Below are 17,170 nucleotides of genomic sequence, written 5' to 3'. Positions count from 1 at the left end.
CCATTCTATAAAAACAAATAAAAAAGAGAGGAATGGATCACTCCATTCCCCAAACCAAACACGGTATTAGTTTATCACCCATCAACCAAAAGCCGTTTATGCAGGAAATGCAGAAAATGGACATAAAAATGCATGTTAAACATGACAATAAAGCACAAATGAGCCATGGAGGGACGGTTGATTTTTGCAAAGGAACTTCCATTTTTTCCCCTTTCGTCAGCCTCTCTCATTTACTATGTGCTGTTTGAACAGTTACAATTGAATGTAGATGCTGAAATCCTAAGCTCACTAAATTACATGTCCAGAAGAAAAGCAGTCTCTGAGCTAGGGCACTTCATACAAGTGATTGTTTAGTTTTCCACAAAAGGATCCTTCAAGTCCACCTGAGGTCATTTGTGTAGGGGTACTATTGTAGCCGCTTGCAAATAAATTCATATGGAGGAACTTTGTCAACTGCAGCAAGGGTAAGGAAATCACATTAAGTCGCAAGTTGCATGTTCAAGTTAATAGATCAACTATACTTCAAACCTAGGATGAGAACAATAACAAACGTACCATTTCCCCAGCTAACCATTGTGGGTTGCGAAGCTAGCATCTTCCTAGCAAATGTTGCAACATCATCTAGAGTAATTTCTTCCATACATTGAAGGAAGTAGTCAATAGGCTTCCTGTTATGGCAACAAAGCAGAAAAAAGGATCAATAGTTTACTACGCAAGCAAAATTAACACTGAAGTACCTAGCATACAGACTTACCTGCAACCATAAGATAACATCTGCCTTCCAATATCTTCTGCAACAACTACCTGCAGTAATGTTAACAGAGAATGACAAGTCTTATTAAGAAATATCTGACAGGAAACAGGAAATAGACCAGGGATTCATGATTACCCTAGATTCAAGATTCATTAATACAGATGAAATCGTTGAGTTTTTCGCTCGTTGCAGTTCAACCTCTGTCACTGAGCACACACAGACCAGAAGTTTTAGAACAGGCAGTGAAAACGAATAGCCACTAGCCAAGCTTTTCAACCAAGTAGGACATCATTCATACCTTCTCCAGGAGTTGCAACAGCAACTAATTCACTTATTGCGATATCAACAGCCTTTGCCACAAAATCTGATGGCTGCACTAGTCAAAATAGGCAAAAAATAATACACATATCAGAACCCTATACAAAGAAGAAAAGTAAAATCTGTCATGCGTAACAAAAGCATAGTTGCTGCACGAACCAAACTGTTGTTCATGTTACAGTTGACTGCTCTAAGATGTGAAACATATCTCCAGCCATACTTTTCAGTGAGAAAGCTAAACAGGTATACCCACCATGTTAAATAGTAGGCAAACAGATGATCATGTTGACTGAGTTCAATCACTACTGTTCTTATTCATATTGTGCATTTTCTATAGACTGATGGGCCATCCTAACACTAGCAGGAAGACAATGGACAGCAAAGATACATCAAGTTCAAGACCAATCAGTGCCCACTGGGAGTTGTGTAGGTATTTTTTTTCCCCTCGAGGGATAAAAGCAGGATGAAAAAGTTGGCCTTAATTAGGGATGATAATGGTCAGTAAAGATATTTTCTATATGGAAACAATTCCCCGGTCGATGGGAAGCTCACCATATTTTTCAATTTAACTATATACGGTGCTAAAAGAAATTAGAAGATCAAAAGTTTAAATACGGTTATGGTCTGAAACGGTCATAAATGATATCATTTCTATGGAAACAATTCCTGGTAAATGAAATATCATATTACAAACTTTAGAACAAGTTTAATTAAGAAAAGATTAGCTCACCGTGGTTAAGTAGATACCAAAGAGGCCACTGCTGTCATATACATTACTAAATGCAGAAAAAGACTCAACAGAGTGATATTTATTTAGGACACGTAGATCTGCAAAGAAACAACAATTGAGCATAGCCTTCATCAGAAATATTTCACCCACCAAAAAAAAGTCTCTAATACAGTAAAACAAAGAAACAAAAAATATAGATAATGCAGCATGTGACATAATTCTAAAGTGTAGCACAGTTTTTTAGATTTTACGCAATCTAAAGAGTTGAACAATCATCAAGTGTTCAGGACTTACAAAGCCGTGAATGCATCCCTTTTCCAGGACCACCAGAGGAGAATGAACCACCACCACCCATTAAAGTCTGCCAAATGTAATTATTGTGTATGATTCATGGATTAACAATTAGATAGGAAGTTGGGATCAATGTACCCCAGCTAGTTACAAGAAAACTCGTAATCATTAGCTCCACCTGTATGACAGTCATAATTGTAGCGTCTCTCTCTTGGAGCCAGCCCCCTGGCACTTCAAAAGCTAATGCAACATGTGTCATCTGCAAGACAGCAAGATGAGAAGACTATATCCAGTACATCGAATTAGAACAAAAGGAAAACACCAAATGAAAAGGGGTATATATAGCCCATATAGAGTGGAAAGATCATATTACATCTGAATCTGCTTTGTGTCTGGAATCTCCACCAACATATGTAGACTTTGGCTTTTCTATTGGGGTCCCCTTGTGCCAATCTTTCAACAAAAGATCTGCATAGCCTAGCAAGTGTTCGTGATCAACACCTGATGCTGCTAGAACCACACGATCAGCAGTAAAATTTTCCTGTTACATACATACCATTACCATTATTCTCAATCTTTTTGTATAATAATGCTTCATCAATTTTTGGGAAGGAAACAGAAAAATAACCATATAGATCAAAGACATGCTAGTAATTTTGGCTTATCTATGGTATCATGAGCAATAACACATTAGCATCAAATGGTTGCAGCATTCTCTTAGTCTTTTCTACAATTGCAGTCAAGGCATACTGACTATTTCAGTGCTGATAAGTTCTTGTGTGTTACCTGAGTAGTAAGAATTGCATTCCAGCATTAAATTAGACAGCTTGAAGAACCATTATGCAGTATTTGTGAACTGATAACATTAAGTTATGAACCTAAATGACAAAGTACCTACCATAACTTAAATATATATATGTTCCGTGCTGACTAGTTTAATCTGATACTGCCAAGGTGTGGTCAGTAAGTCAATTCTTATGAGGAATGCAGAAATCAAATGAATAAAGGGGGGGAAAAGTGACCTTACACTATAGAATTTTTGAATAATTTTGTCATTAATTCTCGCAAGGGCATCCTCAGGAGCTATTAGCGGATTTGCAAGAGCACCCGAAAATCCAACAAGGTTAAGCTGTTCATGAAGAAACCTCTCAGGGTTCTTCTGCAGCTCCTGGACTTCTTCTCGAGCAAGGACCAGCTGACAAAACAGGACGACAGTAAATCAGTGACCAAACACTGAAGCACTCGAGAGAGCATCTACTGAAGAACAAATACTTGCTTCGCACGATCGCCAAAAAAAAAAGGCATCTACTGAGGAACGAGTCCAGTCCATCGTCACCTGCCGTTCGACTTCTTCCTGGAGGAAGAGCGGGTTGCGCATGCAGTCAATGAGGATCTCGAGAGCCTCCGGCATGTATCCCTTGAGCGTATCATAGCTGTAGACCATCTGCTCCCTGGAGGCTGAGGCGCCGACGTTGCCCCCAGCAAGCTCGAGCTCGTGCACGATGTTGAGGTGGCTCCGGTGCTTGGTGTCCTTGAAGGCCATCCTCTCCAGCATGTGCGAGACGCCGGTGGTCTCCCCGGACTCGTAGACGGAGCCGGAGTTGACGAAGAAACCGATGCACGCAGAAGGACCCTGCCGGAGACGAGCCCCGCAAAGCAGCTTCAGAATGAATCAACCCGCACTGGAGAAAATAGAAAGGAACAGCAGGAGAAAAAGGGGGGGGGTATTTTCGGGCGGTACAGCGACTGTGTGCTGTGCATTACCGGGATGTCCTCGGAGGCGATGCGGAGGCCGTTGGGGAGCGTGGTGACCCGGGTGGGACTGCGGCTCAGGTTGTCGGGGAGGCACGGCGGGAGGTCCAGCCCGGGAAGAGGGCGCAGGAGTGAGCCCTCACACTCAGCGAAGGCTTCAGCTGCGGAGAGCCGTCGCGCCGCCGCCGCGGGTTCCTGTCCGCACACCTGCGTCCCCGCGATGGGACGGGAGCGGCGAAGCGTGAGCGAAAGCACTAAGCAGCATCGGTTGTCGGTAACAGGAAAGAGAGAGAGGAGAAGCGGAGGGTGGCTTACTCGGGCGGAGGAGCGCAGCCGCGGCAGCATCCTGGAGAGCATCGGAGGCGACGGCGGTGTAAGTCCGGTGGCGACTCGGGGGAAGGGACGGGAAGGCGAAGGTGTTTGGTGTTTGGATTGTTGGGCCGTAGGGTTGGCTTTGGGTTTTACTTCCTAATGGGCCTTCGCCATTGCTTCTGCTGCTATTGGGTTGGGCTTAGGCCCAGTACAAAGATGGCGCGCACCTGTCGTGGTGTCCTTTTCTTTCCCTTATCCAAACGAACACAAGAAGGCCAAGCAGAGGCAGTGGCAGGAGCTGCAGCTGCTGCTTCCACCATTGCCTCTCATGGAGATGGAGGCGTCCTTGCTCGTAGCTCCCAAGCCTTCCATGCCCAGGACCGTCTCTTCCATCTTCTCCGCCAGACGACCCGCTAGGAGATGGAGGTGCCTCGCCGTCGCGGCCACCACCAAGGTCACTTGCTTCCTTTGATCCATGCCCACGTCCATCTTCCCTGATCGATTCTTAATTCATACCGACGTCCAATTCTTGTCATGTGCAAAACAGCCCCGCTCGGAAAGAGGCAATGTCAATGCCCCGGTGCAGCACCTAGCGCCAAGCAAGCAGCCAACGACGGTGGGAGCTCGCGCGCGCGGCGGCCTGCTCGCCGCCGCCGCCGTAGTCGCCACGGCAGCGCTACCACCATGTCAAGCTTTACCAGCCGCCGGGGTGGTGGAATCGGGACCGTCGCTGGTGGACACCCTGTACCGCGCGGTGGCGGTGCTGGGTGACCTGGACCCGGCGACGGCGAAGGCGGTGGCGGGCGTGGCGGGGCCGGTGCTGTCGGCGTTCGGCTTCCTCTTCATCCTGCGGATCGTCATGTCGTGGTACCCGAGGCTCCCCGTCACGGAGTTCCCCTACGTGGTGGCGTACGCGCCCACGGAGCCGTTCCTCGCCGTCACCCGCAGGCTCATCCCGCCGCTCGGCGGCGTCGACGTCACGCCCGTCGTCTGGTTTGGACTCGTCAGCTTCCTCAGCGAGATCCTCGTCGGCCCACAGGGCCTGCTCGTCCTGCTCTCGCAGCAGCGCTAGCTACCCACCACTGCGTGCAGCACTAGCACGCACTGCATTTTGCTTTCTCCGATTCATCCATCGTGTCATCCATTGTAACAATATAGCGCGCATCATTTTATATTTGAGAAGAGGCAATCACCGCAAAACTAGACGGCTCTGCATCAACAGAGTAATATGGTTTGCAGCTTCGGATCAAACTATATATGATGGACAACGTATGATTTGAGAGAGAGAGAGAGAGAGAGAGAGAGAGAGATTAATTTCCTATAAATTAGTTGTCATTTACAAAGGCACCCTTCGTGCCTTGTCCATTTTGATACAGACCATAAATATTTCCACACGCCACCATTTGATTTCAGTCACTGCGGCCAACTTATTCTGTGTCTCTCTCGTATAAAAATCAATCAGGCTGACATATCATGCTAGGACTATGTACTATGCTATCCCGCTGAAGCCTGCAGCCCCAATGTTCCCATCTATAACCTTTCCTCCTAACACTGACTGGTGTATATTTCCTTCCTCCCTTCTGTATCGCAAAAAAATTCAAAGGGGGAGAGAAAAAAAAGAGAGAAAATCTTCAACAAAAAGTAAGGCTCCGTCACACACTCTGCACCCCGAGTGGACGAGTCTCTTCATGTGCTTTGCAACTTGTAATTGCCTCCTCTGATGAAGCATAAATTGGTGACAACAGTACTTTGTACAACTGACAGGTAGCTAACGATGAAAATCAGCTGATGGCATTGGTTATTGGTGGATGGAACAAAGCTCCCACTTTCCTTCGCCATCAATGAGTTTCAGTTCCAAGGAATGGAAGGGAATCAGAGCAGGCCTCTGCGAAAAAAAAAAAAAAAACAGAGGGACTCAGTCATACACTCATACGTACGTATTTCACGAATGAGCAGGAAAGACACAAAAAAAAACTGCGAGGGGCTACGGCAAGGGAACTGCCAGCTCGAAATAAGAAGAGTATGATGAATACTTACTTGTGAGGATGTGATAACTGTTATGCCCATGTTGGTTGCTAGCCTGTATAAATGCTCTTCAACGTCCACACTTGTGGCACTGCAAAGAGTAGCTTCTTCATAAGTGTGCACAGTGTGTGCTCAAGAAATGAAACGAAAATATGAAAAACATTGAGACATACTTAGTGCATTCGTCGAGGATGCCATATTTAGGACAGTGAAAGAACAGACGAGCCTGAAAAGAAAGCAGCTCTCCCACTTAGCACAAAGGTAGAGATATTCATTTGTTTAAGTCAATAAATATTGGTCTTAATCACTGACCATCCCCAGCCTCTGCTGTTCTCCCAAGGACAGAATATCTTCCCAGTTAGGAGTAGCATCCCAGCCTTCTCTTTCTAGAAGATACACCAAGCGGACATTCTCTAGAATCGTCTTCAGGTGATCATCCAACATCTTGGAAGCGGTAGACTTGTCACCTACATCACCAATGTAAATATACATATAGCTTTGAATGTTACTAAATTCAAAATAACAGCAAGAAACAAAGATAGGTGGCACCTACTTGTTTCATATGAGAGCATCTTCAACTTTGCCTCCTCATGAGAGAGAGGGTATATAACTTGATCCCTCAAGGTTCCAAGACAAGTATATGGGCGTTGAGGAACATTAAAAATTCCTTCAGATGGCTTGGTAAGTCTACCAGAAGCAATGGGCCACAAACCTCGGAGCACCCTAAAAATAGAACTCTTGCCGCTACCATTTGGACCTTCGAGGAATAGAAACCATAGCAGAGATTAGAGAAACAATGTCAATATGTTGCTAAACTTAACTCAAACAAAAGCTGCAACATGATATACCAGTCACAAGAAGGCTTTTCCCTTGAGATACATCACAAGACAATTGGCTAGCCAATAGTTTCTGTGATGGTGTTACAATATCCACGCCACGGAAGGAAATTATTTCTTCAGAAGTGGCATTTATAGCATCAGAAGGCACGACAGGATCTAGATGAACAGCAGAACAGTATTCAGGTGCAAGCAAGTGACAACATCAAGAGAGAAAGATATATAAATCCAAATTGATCATTTGTGAACTACAAATATTCAGTTACAATCAACCTGTCATACCACTACCTACTACTACCACCACCGCCACTAAATTTCAGTATGAATTGACACTTACTGCTTTGTGATGCCTGTAGAAGCTCCTCAAGCTCAAATATTCTGTTAATACCACCAGAGAGTTCAAGGAACTTCTTGTGTAACTCAAGAATATCACCAAACGCTATGAAGCTTTGTGACACCACAGATGCCAAGAACCTCAGAGCATGTGCCAGCTCCCCTGCAATTCCAAAACATGAGAGCATACTTTCAAAACTCTATGCCAAAAGGAACACCACACACAAAAATGGAAGCTTTGCCAAGATTTTGTTTTAAATAATGGAACTTTCAAGATTAATGCCAACCTTGAGTTGAAGTCAAAGCTCGGTCTCCCTTGTGCTCCAAAGCATATAGCATACTCAGCCCCCATGTCACATTATGAGGAAGCTGTTTCGTCACAAAATCATCAAAAATACCATAAAGCCATTTTTTTCTCAATAGAACCTTCGAGTGGTTGAGCAATGTCGTGAATTTAGCGTCAATCATCTGTTTTTTGGAGGGAAAAGCGGAATGTGAGGGCACAAAAATTTACCAAGAATAGATCATGTATCAGATGACAAAATAAAATACAAAATTGTATTTTTAGCATTATGATTTAATCAACATATAAACTTGTGAATTAACAACATATACAGCACTTGGTATTTGGGATTTTAATTGAACCATAAGACTGATTAAAAATAAAGTATATAAACTACCAGACAACACAAGTTCAGAAGCGACACAATACAGACATGTAATAATTTTGTGCAGCATTCATGTACTATGAAGAAACTTACAGCTTTCTCCCTTGATCCACCACCAAAGAAAGCTATTGACTCAGCATGTGTCCGCAATCTTGAGTGCATGAACCTTGATAAAGGTTACAGGGCCAACAAATTAAATCTTTTCAGAATATATGAAAGTAAACTTTGCCAATGCAAGTATTACTAACCTGAACGTGCCTTCAAGTTCTTGTTCTTTGTTTGCAAGATCACCAAAGTCAGGGGACACAGCTCTTAGAAAACCAAGACCTAGGAACATGTAAGCATACAGTATAGCAACCCCTCTTCGCCCAGACAAAAGCTTCATTCTCCATGTAAACCTGGTGAATTCCAATAGGGTTAGAAACAAAAGCCCAGTATTAAGAAACGCATGGCCAAAACTATGAGATCATGAGAGAGGCTCACCAAATAATATCAACTAGTGGCTTCACCATACCAGTGAGCAAGCCAGCAAGATCATTGGTCAACTTCTCTACATCATGTGTCATTCTTTGGTCTGCATCCATACTCATACCTGAAATGTTGAATACCTGCAAGATAAGCTAAAGTGCTCAGTTCTCGTGGAAAACATAAATATTACGCTCCACACGATGCAAAATCTACCAAAATTTCAAAATAATAGCCAACTTATATAAATACAAAACAACCCGGTTGATGTACAAAACTCAGTACCATGCCTTTGAAATCGTCCACCTTATATTTTCAGTATCAACTTTCAGGGAAGTTAACAGCCCAAGAAATGTTTACGAACAGATTAATCAGGTACTAAGTGCCAAATGCAGAGTAAAAATACCAGTGTCAAACTGTCACATTCTGAAGACCCTGTTTATTCAATTACTCGAGATATACACATGGGACAAAAACAAGATAGTACCAGACTGAGGTTGTACAGCATATAGACACACATGTGATAATCTCAAACCAGATGCACATGATGACATGAACCAAACTTAATTTGAAGATTCAATAGCCAGGATTCTATGCCAGTTTCGAACGCTTGTTCATTTAATACAAGATGAATAGATGATTGTATGCATGTCATGCAAAAAACAAACAATAAAGGGTAAAAAAAACACTGCCACATAGTGCAATAAAAGCCTGGGTAAGTATTCAATGGGAAAAAAGCTCACCTTGTAAAAAGCGTTTCTTTTCAAATAATATTGAAGCAGATGATTGGTCATGCGAATCCGCCATCCAAGGGCAATTCTTGAAGTAAGATTCCTGTGAAGAAACAATCAATCAGATCATGGAACCAATTATTATAATTATAAATTAGTTAATTCCACAGCTTTGTATGCCTGGACGAATGATAGTTGGATTCATCATTCATGCAGTGAAGATTCTATCAGGAAACAAATTTAGTATCTAGAAAATACTTCAAATGAGTGGAAACACAAATTACCTCAGTGAGGGTGACACGATGGAATTAGCTGCACTTTGCAGCACACTGATGCCAGCCAAACGAATGAAGGCAGCTTTGTCCTGCTCCAAGACATACTTAACACTTGTTCCTGTCACAATCAAATATATTAGTATTAGTATATAGTGCACGCATCAGTTCTAGTTTGTGTAGTTAGCAAAGAGAATACAAATGGTGTCAATGCAAGCAACTGCCTACTTGCTTATCAAACAGCATACCATTCAATGAAGCTATACGATCTGAAATCCAAGTGCGGGAGAATACAAGTAGCGCCACTGCAAGCAGCTGCCCTCCTTGTTTATCAAATAGCTTTGGAACCTGGCAATCGAATATTTAGGAACAATATTAGAACTGAAGAATTTATAACACATGGAATGTTTATATATTAATCCAATTTAAGATTTAATCTTCTAATATCTTCAAAAATCACATGTTATATCAGGTCCAAGAGGAATTAAATCAATGAACAGAAGCAGAGCAAATCCTAAATCTAAAATGGATTATGAAATAAAACTGCGTACCAGTATTTGAGACATTGCAGCAACTCTGACAGGCAAAGGTCTTGGAGAGCATTGCAATTGTGTGACAATAGATGATTGTACTGTATGTTCTATCTCCACAATGGGCGAAGATGCTATGACCTCTGTTGAATAGGACAGCTTCTTGGGCTTCATTGATGAATTGCCCTGGGAAACAGAATCCAGTTAAAGATAGAAGATGAGCCAAATAATAACACATGGAGGAAATAGGTGATATTCTAAAAACATAGTAAGTACCTTTGTGCTGGTGATGAAAGCCCTTTGAACAGTAAGTGCATCAGACTTGCGATCACTTTCTGATGACTCGAGCACATCAAACTCAAGTTCAGGAGAGAAGGAAGAACCATTTCTAAAAGAATAAAATCAATTTCAACATTGCTTTTTCAGTGCTCGAAATTTTTGAAATAAAAAAAGAATATAGAAGTATATCTCTGTAACCTGTTGTCCTGAATATTCCACCCTCCTTCACCATCTAAGGATAAAACTATTTCATGAAATGCAACTAATGCTGGACGGTGAGATATTGTTATGCATGATGTGCCCATTGCTCGAACCCTTTTGCAGAAGCGCTCTTCCATATCAGTTGTCACAGCACTAGTGCATTCATCCAGGATAGCAAACTTTGGCTTATGATAGAACAGTCTAGCCATTCCTAATCTTTGCTGCTCACCAAGAGACAATTCGTCACCCCAGTTAACTTCCTTATCAAGAGGATAGCGTTCTAGCAAGTATTCCAGATCAACCTGCAACCAACAGGCAACATTAAGGATTTCCTAGTTTATTATTTTTCAGTTGCTTACAAAAACAAAGTGAAAAGATGATGATAATGCTTTGAGAGGCTAACTTATGAACTACATAGATATGATTGTTATTACATTCTTTAGAAGATCCACCATGCCACCATAGCTGAGTGGTTCAGTCTCTTGGTCTGCTGTGAGTGGATAGATTAACTGGTCGCGAAGTGTTCCGACAGCTGTATATGGTCTCTGGGGCACATAAAATATTTCCTTGTTGAGATTGGAACCAACACCAGGTTTGACAATATGACCAGATACCATCGGCCACAGACCACCAAGAACACGGAAAAGGGAGCTTTTTCCACTACCATTGGGACCTGAAATAGAAGTTAAGGCACATCATAAAATTAATCCCATAGCTGCAACTTCCATAAAGCAAAAGCATATAGATATAAAACAGCATTAGGCATACACATAAAACATCAAGAAAGAACCTCTACTTGACAAACCTTCCCCACACTCAAGGAGATTAGCTTTCTCTTTTTCTTTTTTTTCTCTTTTCTTCTATGTAAGCCAAACAAATTATTTAAGAAAAAATTATGCAAGAGGTGATCATCAGTAGAATCAATCAACCATGCAAGCAAGCTCAATACATCTGGGAAAACAGCCTACACTGGTTTGGTTTAATAGTTTTAATTGCCCTTTAAGCTGAAGAGGATATCTAAGGGTACGTAAACAGCCAGAAAGAACACCAATAATAATATTCAGAATCAGAAGAAATATATATCGCAGGCTGCAATGAATCTGGGAACAGCCTACACTGAGTTTTAATTGCCCTTTAAGCTGAAGAGGATATCTTAGGGCAGGCAGAAAGAACACCAATACTATTCAGAATAAATATATAACGCAGGCTGCCTGCTCCTCCTTTTGCTGCAAGCCCTTTTCTACAGGTTAGCTTCTTTTCTTTAGTTATTTCTCCAGGTGCTGCAACCTATAGTATCTTATTTTCTTCTCTGATGCTAGTGTAGCAATGCAGCGGGGCAAAAATGGCAGAGCTCTGCCTTGTTATCAGGAAAAAAAAGAAATGTCTAAAATTGAATAGTAAGACAAAAGCATTGAAGTTAGACAGATGCAAATTGCTTTTTCCTGTAGCCACAGATCAGGCAATTCCAGACTGAGGAGCATATTTCAAGACTGATTCCAAGTAATTAAGGTGAACAGGAACTATTGGACTAGGAAATCAATTCACCACCAACACAATGTATCATAATAAACCAGTACTTTTGGGCACTAAATAGGAAATAAAAAAATCCTTGCATGATCTTTCTCATTCCTTCTTGCATTGCAGTTTGAACACTCAAATACTCAATAATTGATTCAGTTTCCTTTAGAGCAAGCGTTCAAATAACTAACACAGGTCTAGATTTAATGGGAGAAAATAAAATAGAGGATTACCAGTGATCAACAGATTAGAGCCTGACTCCAAATGAAGGTTCAAATTATCAACCAAGACATTCCCAGAAGGTGTCACCACCTGTAACAAATTATTTTTTAGAATCTTCATGTAGGGTAGACAAATAGAAAATGGCTATGATATATTATTACCTTAACACCTGAAAACTCTATATAATTTGCCTCACTGATATAATTTCCATCAGAGGAATTTTGAGTAATCAATCTATCACGACCACCAGATAGCTCACGCGAGACATCCAGTAATTCATGAATACGATTAGCATAACCACTGCACAAGAAATAGTCAATCACCATAAAACACTACCATTTGAAATTTGAAGCTTTAAATAATCCTCACAGCATGATGAAGTCGAAGCCAAACTAACAATATATATAATATCACAATTTGAGAATATAATCTAAGACATGAATTTACAGCTCAGTTGGTTGAGCATACACGGTTGAAGTGCTCTTTGACTCAAATTTGGGTGCATATTCTTATTCAGAAAGTCGCCCAAGTTCCTCCTAGGTTGGTTGATTATGTTTTGTTTTTTTAACATGAATTACCAATACAGTTCTCAGGAAGTGAAAGTGAGTACTTATAGGGCAAACTGCTCAATTTTACAAGTAACATATTTCATTTACAGCTGAACTTTTCAGGATCCACTTTAGGTATGTAATTGACCGGATACAGGTTAGATCACTTTATCAGTGTGTACCTACAGGTTGCATTGGTATTTGACACAATGGATGCAGCAGTTACCTGAGAATATTTAAGCGCCTTGAACCAATAGAAAGGGTTCCAAGAGATTGAAATAGTGATATTATCACGCTGGTGTGGTAGCGAAGATTGCTCAACATCTCTGCCCGTCCTAAGGTGGATGATTCAGGTTTAAGATTCCCCGCAAAGAAAGGTTCAATAATTAGGATAACTCCCACAGTGGCGCCAAGATACTTCAGAAGAAAATCTTGAATCATGCCAAACCACCAGTTTTCATGAAGAACAACATTCAAGTGTTTAACAAGTGCCCGGAACCGCTGCTTAATATGTGATGCTTCTCTGTTCTCACCACCATAAAACGCCACACTCTCAGCGTGGGTTCTCAATCGTGAATGGAGTTGGCGATATTCCCCCTCTAGCTGTTGTTCCATAGACTTCAGCTTGCCAAAAGCAGGAGAAAATTTTCTAATTGTACCACCAGCACCTAAGACATATGCCTGAAAGCACACACTTGTTAAGAATGTAACTAAGAAGGAATGGTCTTTTGTAAAATAAGAACTTTTTTTTCTAAAATATGAAGCAAACTAAATCAGCTTTATTTTCTAACAGTACATACTGCATCATTTTTGCAGATAATAAAAAGCAACAGTTGATCTAAAGAAGAATTACCAGAATCCATAATACATATTTTGGACTTGCGTAAGAGCATAGGCGCCAGATGTATATTAACCCTTCTATAATTGCAGCCAGATCATCTTGTACAAGGTCACTTAATTCTGAGCAGAACTTTGGTATGTCACTTGCAATCCTTTGCTCTGGGTTTGAGATTCGATGATCAACATGTGAGATCTTGTAGTACACCATGTTCTGAACATAAGGAAAAAAAATCAACTCAACTGAACATAGAAGATTCACTATGATCCTGCGAGGAGGGTGGGGTGGGGGAGGATCTGATAAACACAGCATGAGAAGTGCAGGGAGATAAAACGATCATTATAACGTATTTATTTTCCAGAATTTGACGATCTTTAGTTCATCAGATCCTAGCTAGGAATCTAACTTTTTTTGTTTGGGAACCATAATGGGTTGGTCCATCATACAACATAAGCATAAGGCTAGTTGATGAACTAATCAATCCTATGTGATCACTCATACACAGTGCCATATAATTTTCCCAGGGTAACTGAACTCCAGAGAAAAAGCGAGTTATTTCATTGTTCTGTGGGAAGCAGAATAATAAATTTTGAAATTGCAAGGAAAAAAGAATGCATAGGATTGGGAGGTCCAACTTTATAACCCAACATACCTCAAAATAATCAGCATGGACAAGATCTGTCAAGATTTTCTTGAAGTGCAAGCCTAAGGATCCTGTTAAGTATTTTGACGTCTGATATAATGTGGATTGGAGAAAGCATAGAAAAAGATTTTCGATAATGAGACGTGTAAAGGTCGGAATACGCCGAAGGAATGCAGATCTGAATAAATACCCTTGTACTTTTGCTAATCTGTGGCCAACAGCTGTACGCAAGACCTGCAAAAAGATAGGATGCATCATCCTACTGCTTTGGAACGATATGTAGGCAAGTATGCATAATAAAATTCTTTGATTTACATGTAGCTGGACTGCTAGACTAGCAGATACAAAGTCACATTATACACATGATGGTAAGGAAAACAGGAAATACATGTCCAGAAAGCCAAGCTCAAAAATGATAAAGATTTTAAGACTTAACATACAAGTGCAAATGCAAATAATGATAACAAAAACATGCTAAAACAATGGAAACTTTCAAAATAGCACAAAGATTGCATGCATGATTTGATATGCAGAGCATTATAATATCAACATGACAAATTAACTCAAACAAACACAATGATGGATACTGTATAACTTACTGCTGTTAATATCAAGCCAATAAGGTAATTCGTTCCATTCGGGCCAATCTTCTTAAGTAAAATAGCAGCCAGAAAATGTAAGGACTTCAGTCCACTTTTCTTTTTCCTTGTTTTAACCAATTTACCATCAATTCCATTCTGACTAGTTCTTCCGTTATTACTGCTATGTGAGTTTGCGTCACTGCAAGAATTTACTTCCTGATGCTTTTTCCATCGACCTGACTGGGCATATGCTAAAGTTCCACCAGCAAGTACTGCCCCAGAAACAATTGCGATTGTTCTCCTGTAAAAATAGAAAAAAAAAAGAAGAAGAAATATGGGTTAGTTGTAACAGTTATATAAGGGTGAACTCATCAATCTTTTAAAATAAGTACTGCTGGATCAGCTCAATAGCATACCTTCTTGAAGACAAAAGGTTGCGCCCGCGCTCTGTTAGTTGCAATAACTGAAGTGATGACATTGTTGCTAGACTGGCCCTCTTCGACCAGATATAATATATATAAAGCTAGCTAGAACAACTGAGCTGTACGGGCATCTGAATGATCAACTAGAGACAAGCAAAACACCGAGAAGCAAGATTGTCTACTGCTACCGTGCAGCGCAATGGACAGAATTCGAATCTGCAAATATGAAAGAGAACATTGTTACATGGCAACTCAATACGCAATGCGACGACGCTGTTCAGGAAAGGTATGGGAAATAAAATCACTAGCAGCTATAATAAGTTAACAAATAGCAAAGATAAGAGGAAAGGAGCAATGAGAGGAATTGGTTCCTGTGTCAGGAGTGCTGAAGGATGTGAACCATTAGAGGATCTAAAAGAGCACTGTCATGACCAGCAGGCCGGTAGTTGAGGTCATGGTACTTTCCAGTGCTCTTGGTCCACATAAATCAACCGCTACAACTAATAACAACTAGCCAACTATAAACCACCTTGTTATGCTGACAACAGAAACTGGGTCACGCTTATCACATTAGCAGAATCAGCATGAGCCCAAACACATGGAGGAGGAGATTGAACTTGCCTCCCACGGTCCCACCAACCAACTGCATGAGCAGCCAGTCTAGTCTGCCAATGGAACATCCAGTCTAGTCTGCCAATGGAACATCCAGTCTAGTCTGCCAATGGAACATCCAGCTGCAGCAATAGCACGGAGTGGTCCGTAAAAAACATGTTGTCCGAGAACGGGACCCTTGTCGACATGAAGCCATATCTCATACAGTACAAGTACATTGGTAGGGTAGGTTCTATGGGGCACCACGGTTTTGCGATTGAATGAAGTGATTCCATTGCAGTAAGCAATACTACTTAAGATTGGCAGTGGAGCGCCCACCCAACAACTAGTATGCAGCAGAAGCAGAAATAAAGGGTTGGGGAAGCAGAGTAACTGCGGCCTGCTCCAGTACACACTATTCCAGCACCAGCAGTAATCAGTTGGAGGTGAACAGAATTAATTCGGTTGGCATGAGAGTTTTCTAGTTGAGACATAGTACGAGCGTTGGAGAGCACCAAAGGGGGTCAGCCGTCAGCAATGGCGCCCCCCCGTAGCACGGCAAGCATGCAGGCAGGGCTGAGATTAAAAGAAAAAAAGAAAAAAAAAATCCCCCGTCCGTCCCCTCCAAAAAGGAAGCAAAGCCGCTTTTCGCCACCGGCACAGGCAGGAGCTGCTAGTACTAGATACGAAAAGCGAGGAGTCAATCGGAATCAGCGGCAGCGGCGGGATGGGAGGCGATCGAATTCGAGCGGCGGTATGCGTACACGCAGCAGAAATCGGTGGGGCTGGAAGAGCGGCGGGTCGGGCGGGTGGGTACCTGAGTGTCGCCGATCGGGGATCGCCGGCGGCCGCCACCGCAGTCCGCAGGAGGAGACGAAGACGCGCAGCGAGAGAGAGGAAACAAAAAATTGAGGAGGCGGATATAAATAAATAAATAAATACAAAAAAGAATACTACTCATGAGGTAAATAGGAGAGGAAAAGGGTGGAGAGAGAGAGAGACGGCGACGGGAAGGAGAAGGAGAAGGAGAAGAAGCGATTCCGTGTCCCGTTCCTCACCGGTACGACATGTGTGTGCAAGTGCCGTGTGAACTGAACTGAACAGAACACGCACGTCCCAGGCACAGCGGATTGGTTACTTGGGGTCAGAGCCAGTCGGGTCCCTCGTCCCCACGGTCGGTCTCCCTCTATCTGGTTGGCCCCTGCACTGCATGTGTGAAGCTAAGCACATTTGGTGCCTTCCCTCTCTTGAGGCCTTCCATCCTAAAATTTAAAATTTTTTAAGATTTCTGTCACATCGAATCTTTAGAC

General features: G+C 41.9%; 2 protein-coding genes across 2 annotated transcripts; one reads left to right on the top strand and one right to left on the bottom strand.

The window, feature by feature from the left end:
* On the bottom strand, positions 136–16,882 carry LOC8074123 (ABC transporter D family member 1). Its single transcript, XM_002456957.2, has 42 exons — positions 16,678–16,882; positions 15,264–15,485; positions 14,866–15,148; positions 14,276–14,500; positions 13,639–13,836; positions 13,012–13,466; positions 12,399–12,537; positions 12,249–12,327; positions 10,932–11,170; positions 10,495–10,799; positions 10,294–10,405; positions 10,039–10,203; positions 9,736–9,835; positions 9,500–9,608; positions 9,228–9,318; positions 8,503–8,627; positions 8,268–8,417; positions 8,113–8,185; positions 7,639–7,819; positions 7,356–7,514; positions 7,031–7,177; positions 6,736–6,939; positions 6,495–6,649; positions 6,356–6,408; positions 6,195–6,273; positions 5,971–6,042; positions 5,075–5,229; positions 4,856–5,004; positions 4,420–4,661; positions 4,161–4,313; positions 3,858–4,052; positions 3,430–3,726; positions 3,121–3,288; positions 2,467–2,634; positions 2,272–2,352; positions 2,097–2,163; positions 1,803–1,900; positions 1,053–1,125; positions 890–960; positions 755–804; positions 556–668; positions 136–453 (listed from the first exon to the last, which is right to left on the bottom strand). Exons 2-42 carry the CDS (start codon positions 15,323–15,325, stop codon positions 407–409), a joined length of 6,087 nt encoding a protein of 2,028 aa, XP_002457002.2. The 5' UTR covers positions 15,326–15,485; positions 16,678–16,882; the 3' UTR covers positions 136–406.
* On the top strand, positions 4,414–5,569 carry LOC8077425 (ylmG homolog protein 1-1, chloroplastic). Its single transcript, XM_002459119.2, has 2 exons — positions 4,414–4,611; positions 4,705–5,569. Exons 1-2 carry the CDS (start codon positions 4,486–4,488, stop codon positions 5,227–5,229), a joined length of 651 nt encoding a protein of 216 aa, XP_002459164.2. The 5' UTR covers positions 4,414–4,485; the 3' UTR covers positions 5,230–5,569.

This window comes from Sorghum bicolor, chromosome 3 (assembly GCF_000003195.3).
Source record: "Sorghum bicolor cultivar BTx623 chromosome 3, Sorghum_bicolor_NCBIv3, whole genome shotgun sequence".
In the NCBI taxonomy this organism is placed as follows: domain Eukaryota; kingdom Viridiplantae; phylum Streptophyta; class Magnoliopsida; order Poales; family Poaceae; genus Sorghum; species Sorghum bicolor.
Note: the sequence above shows the minus strand (reverse complement) of the source record. Positions and strands in the feature narration are given on the sequence as shown.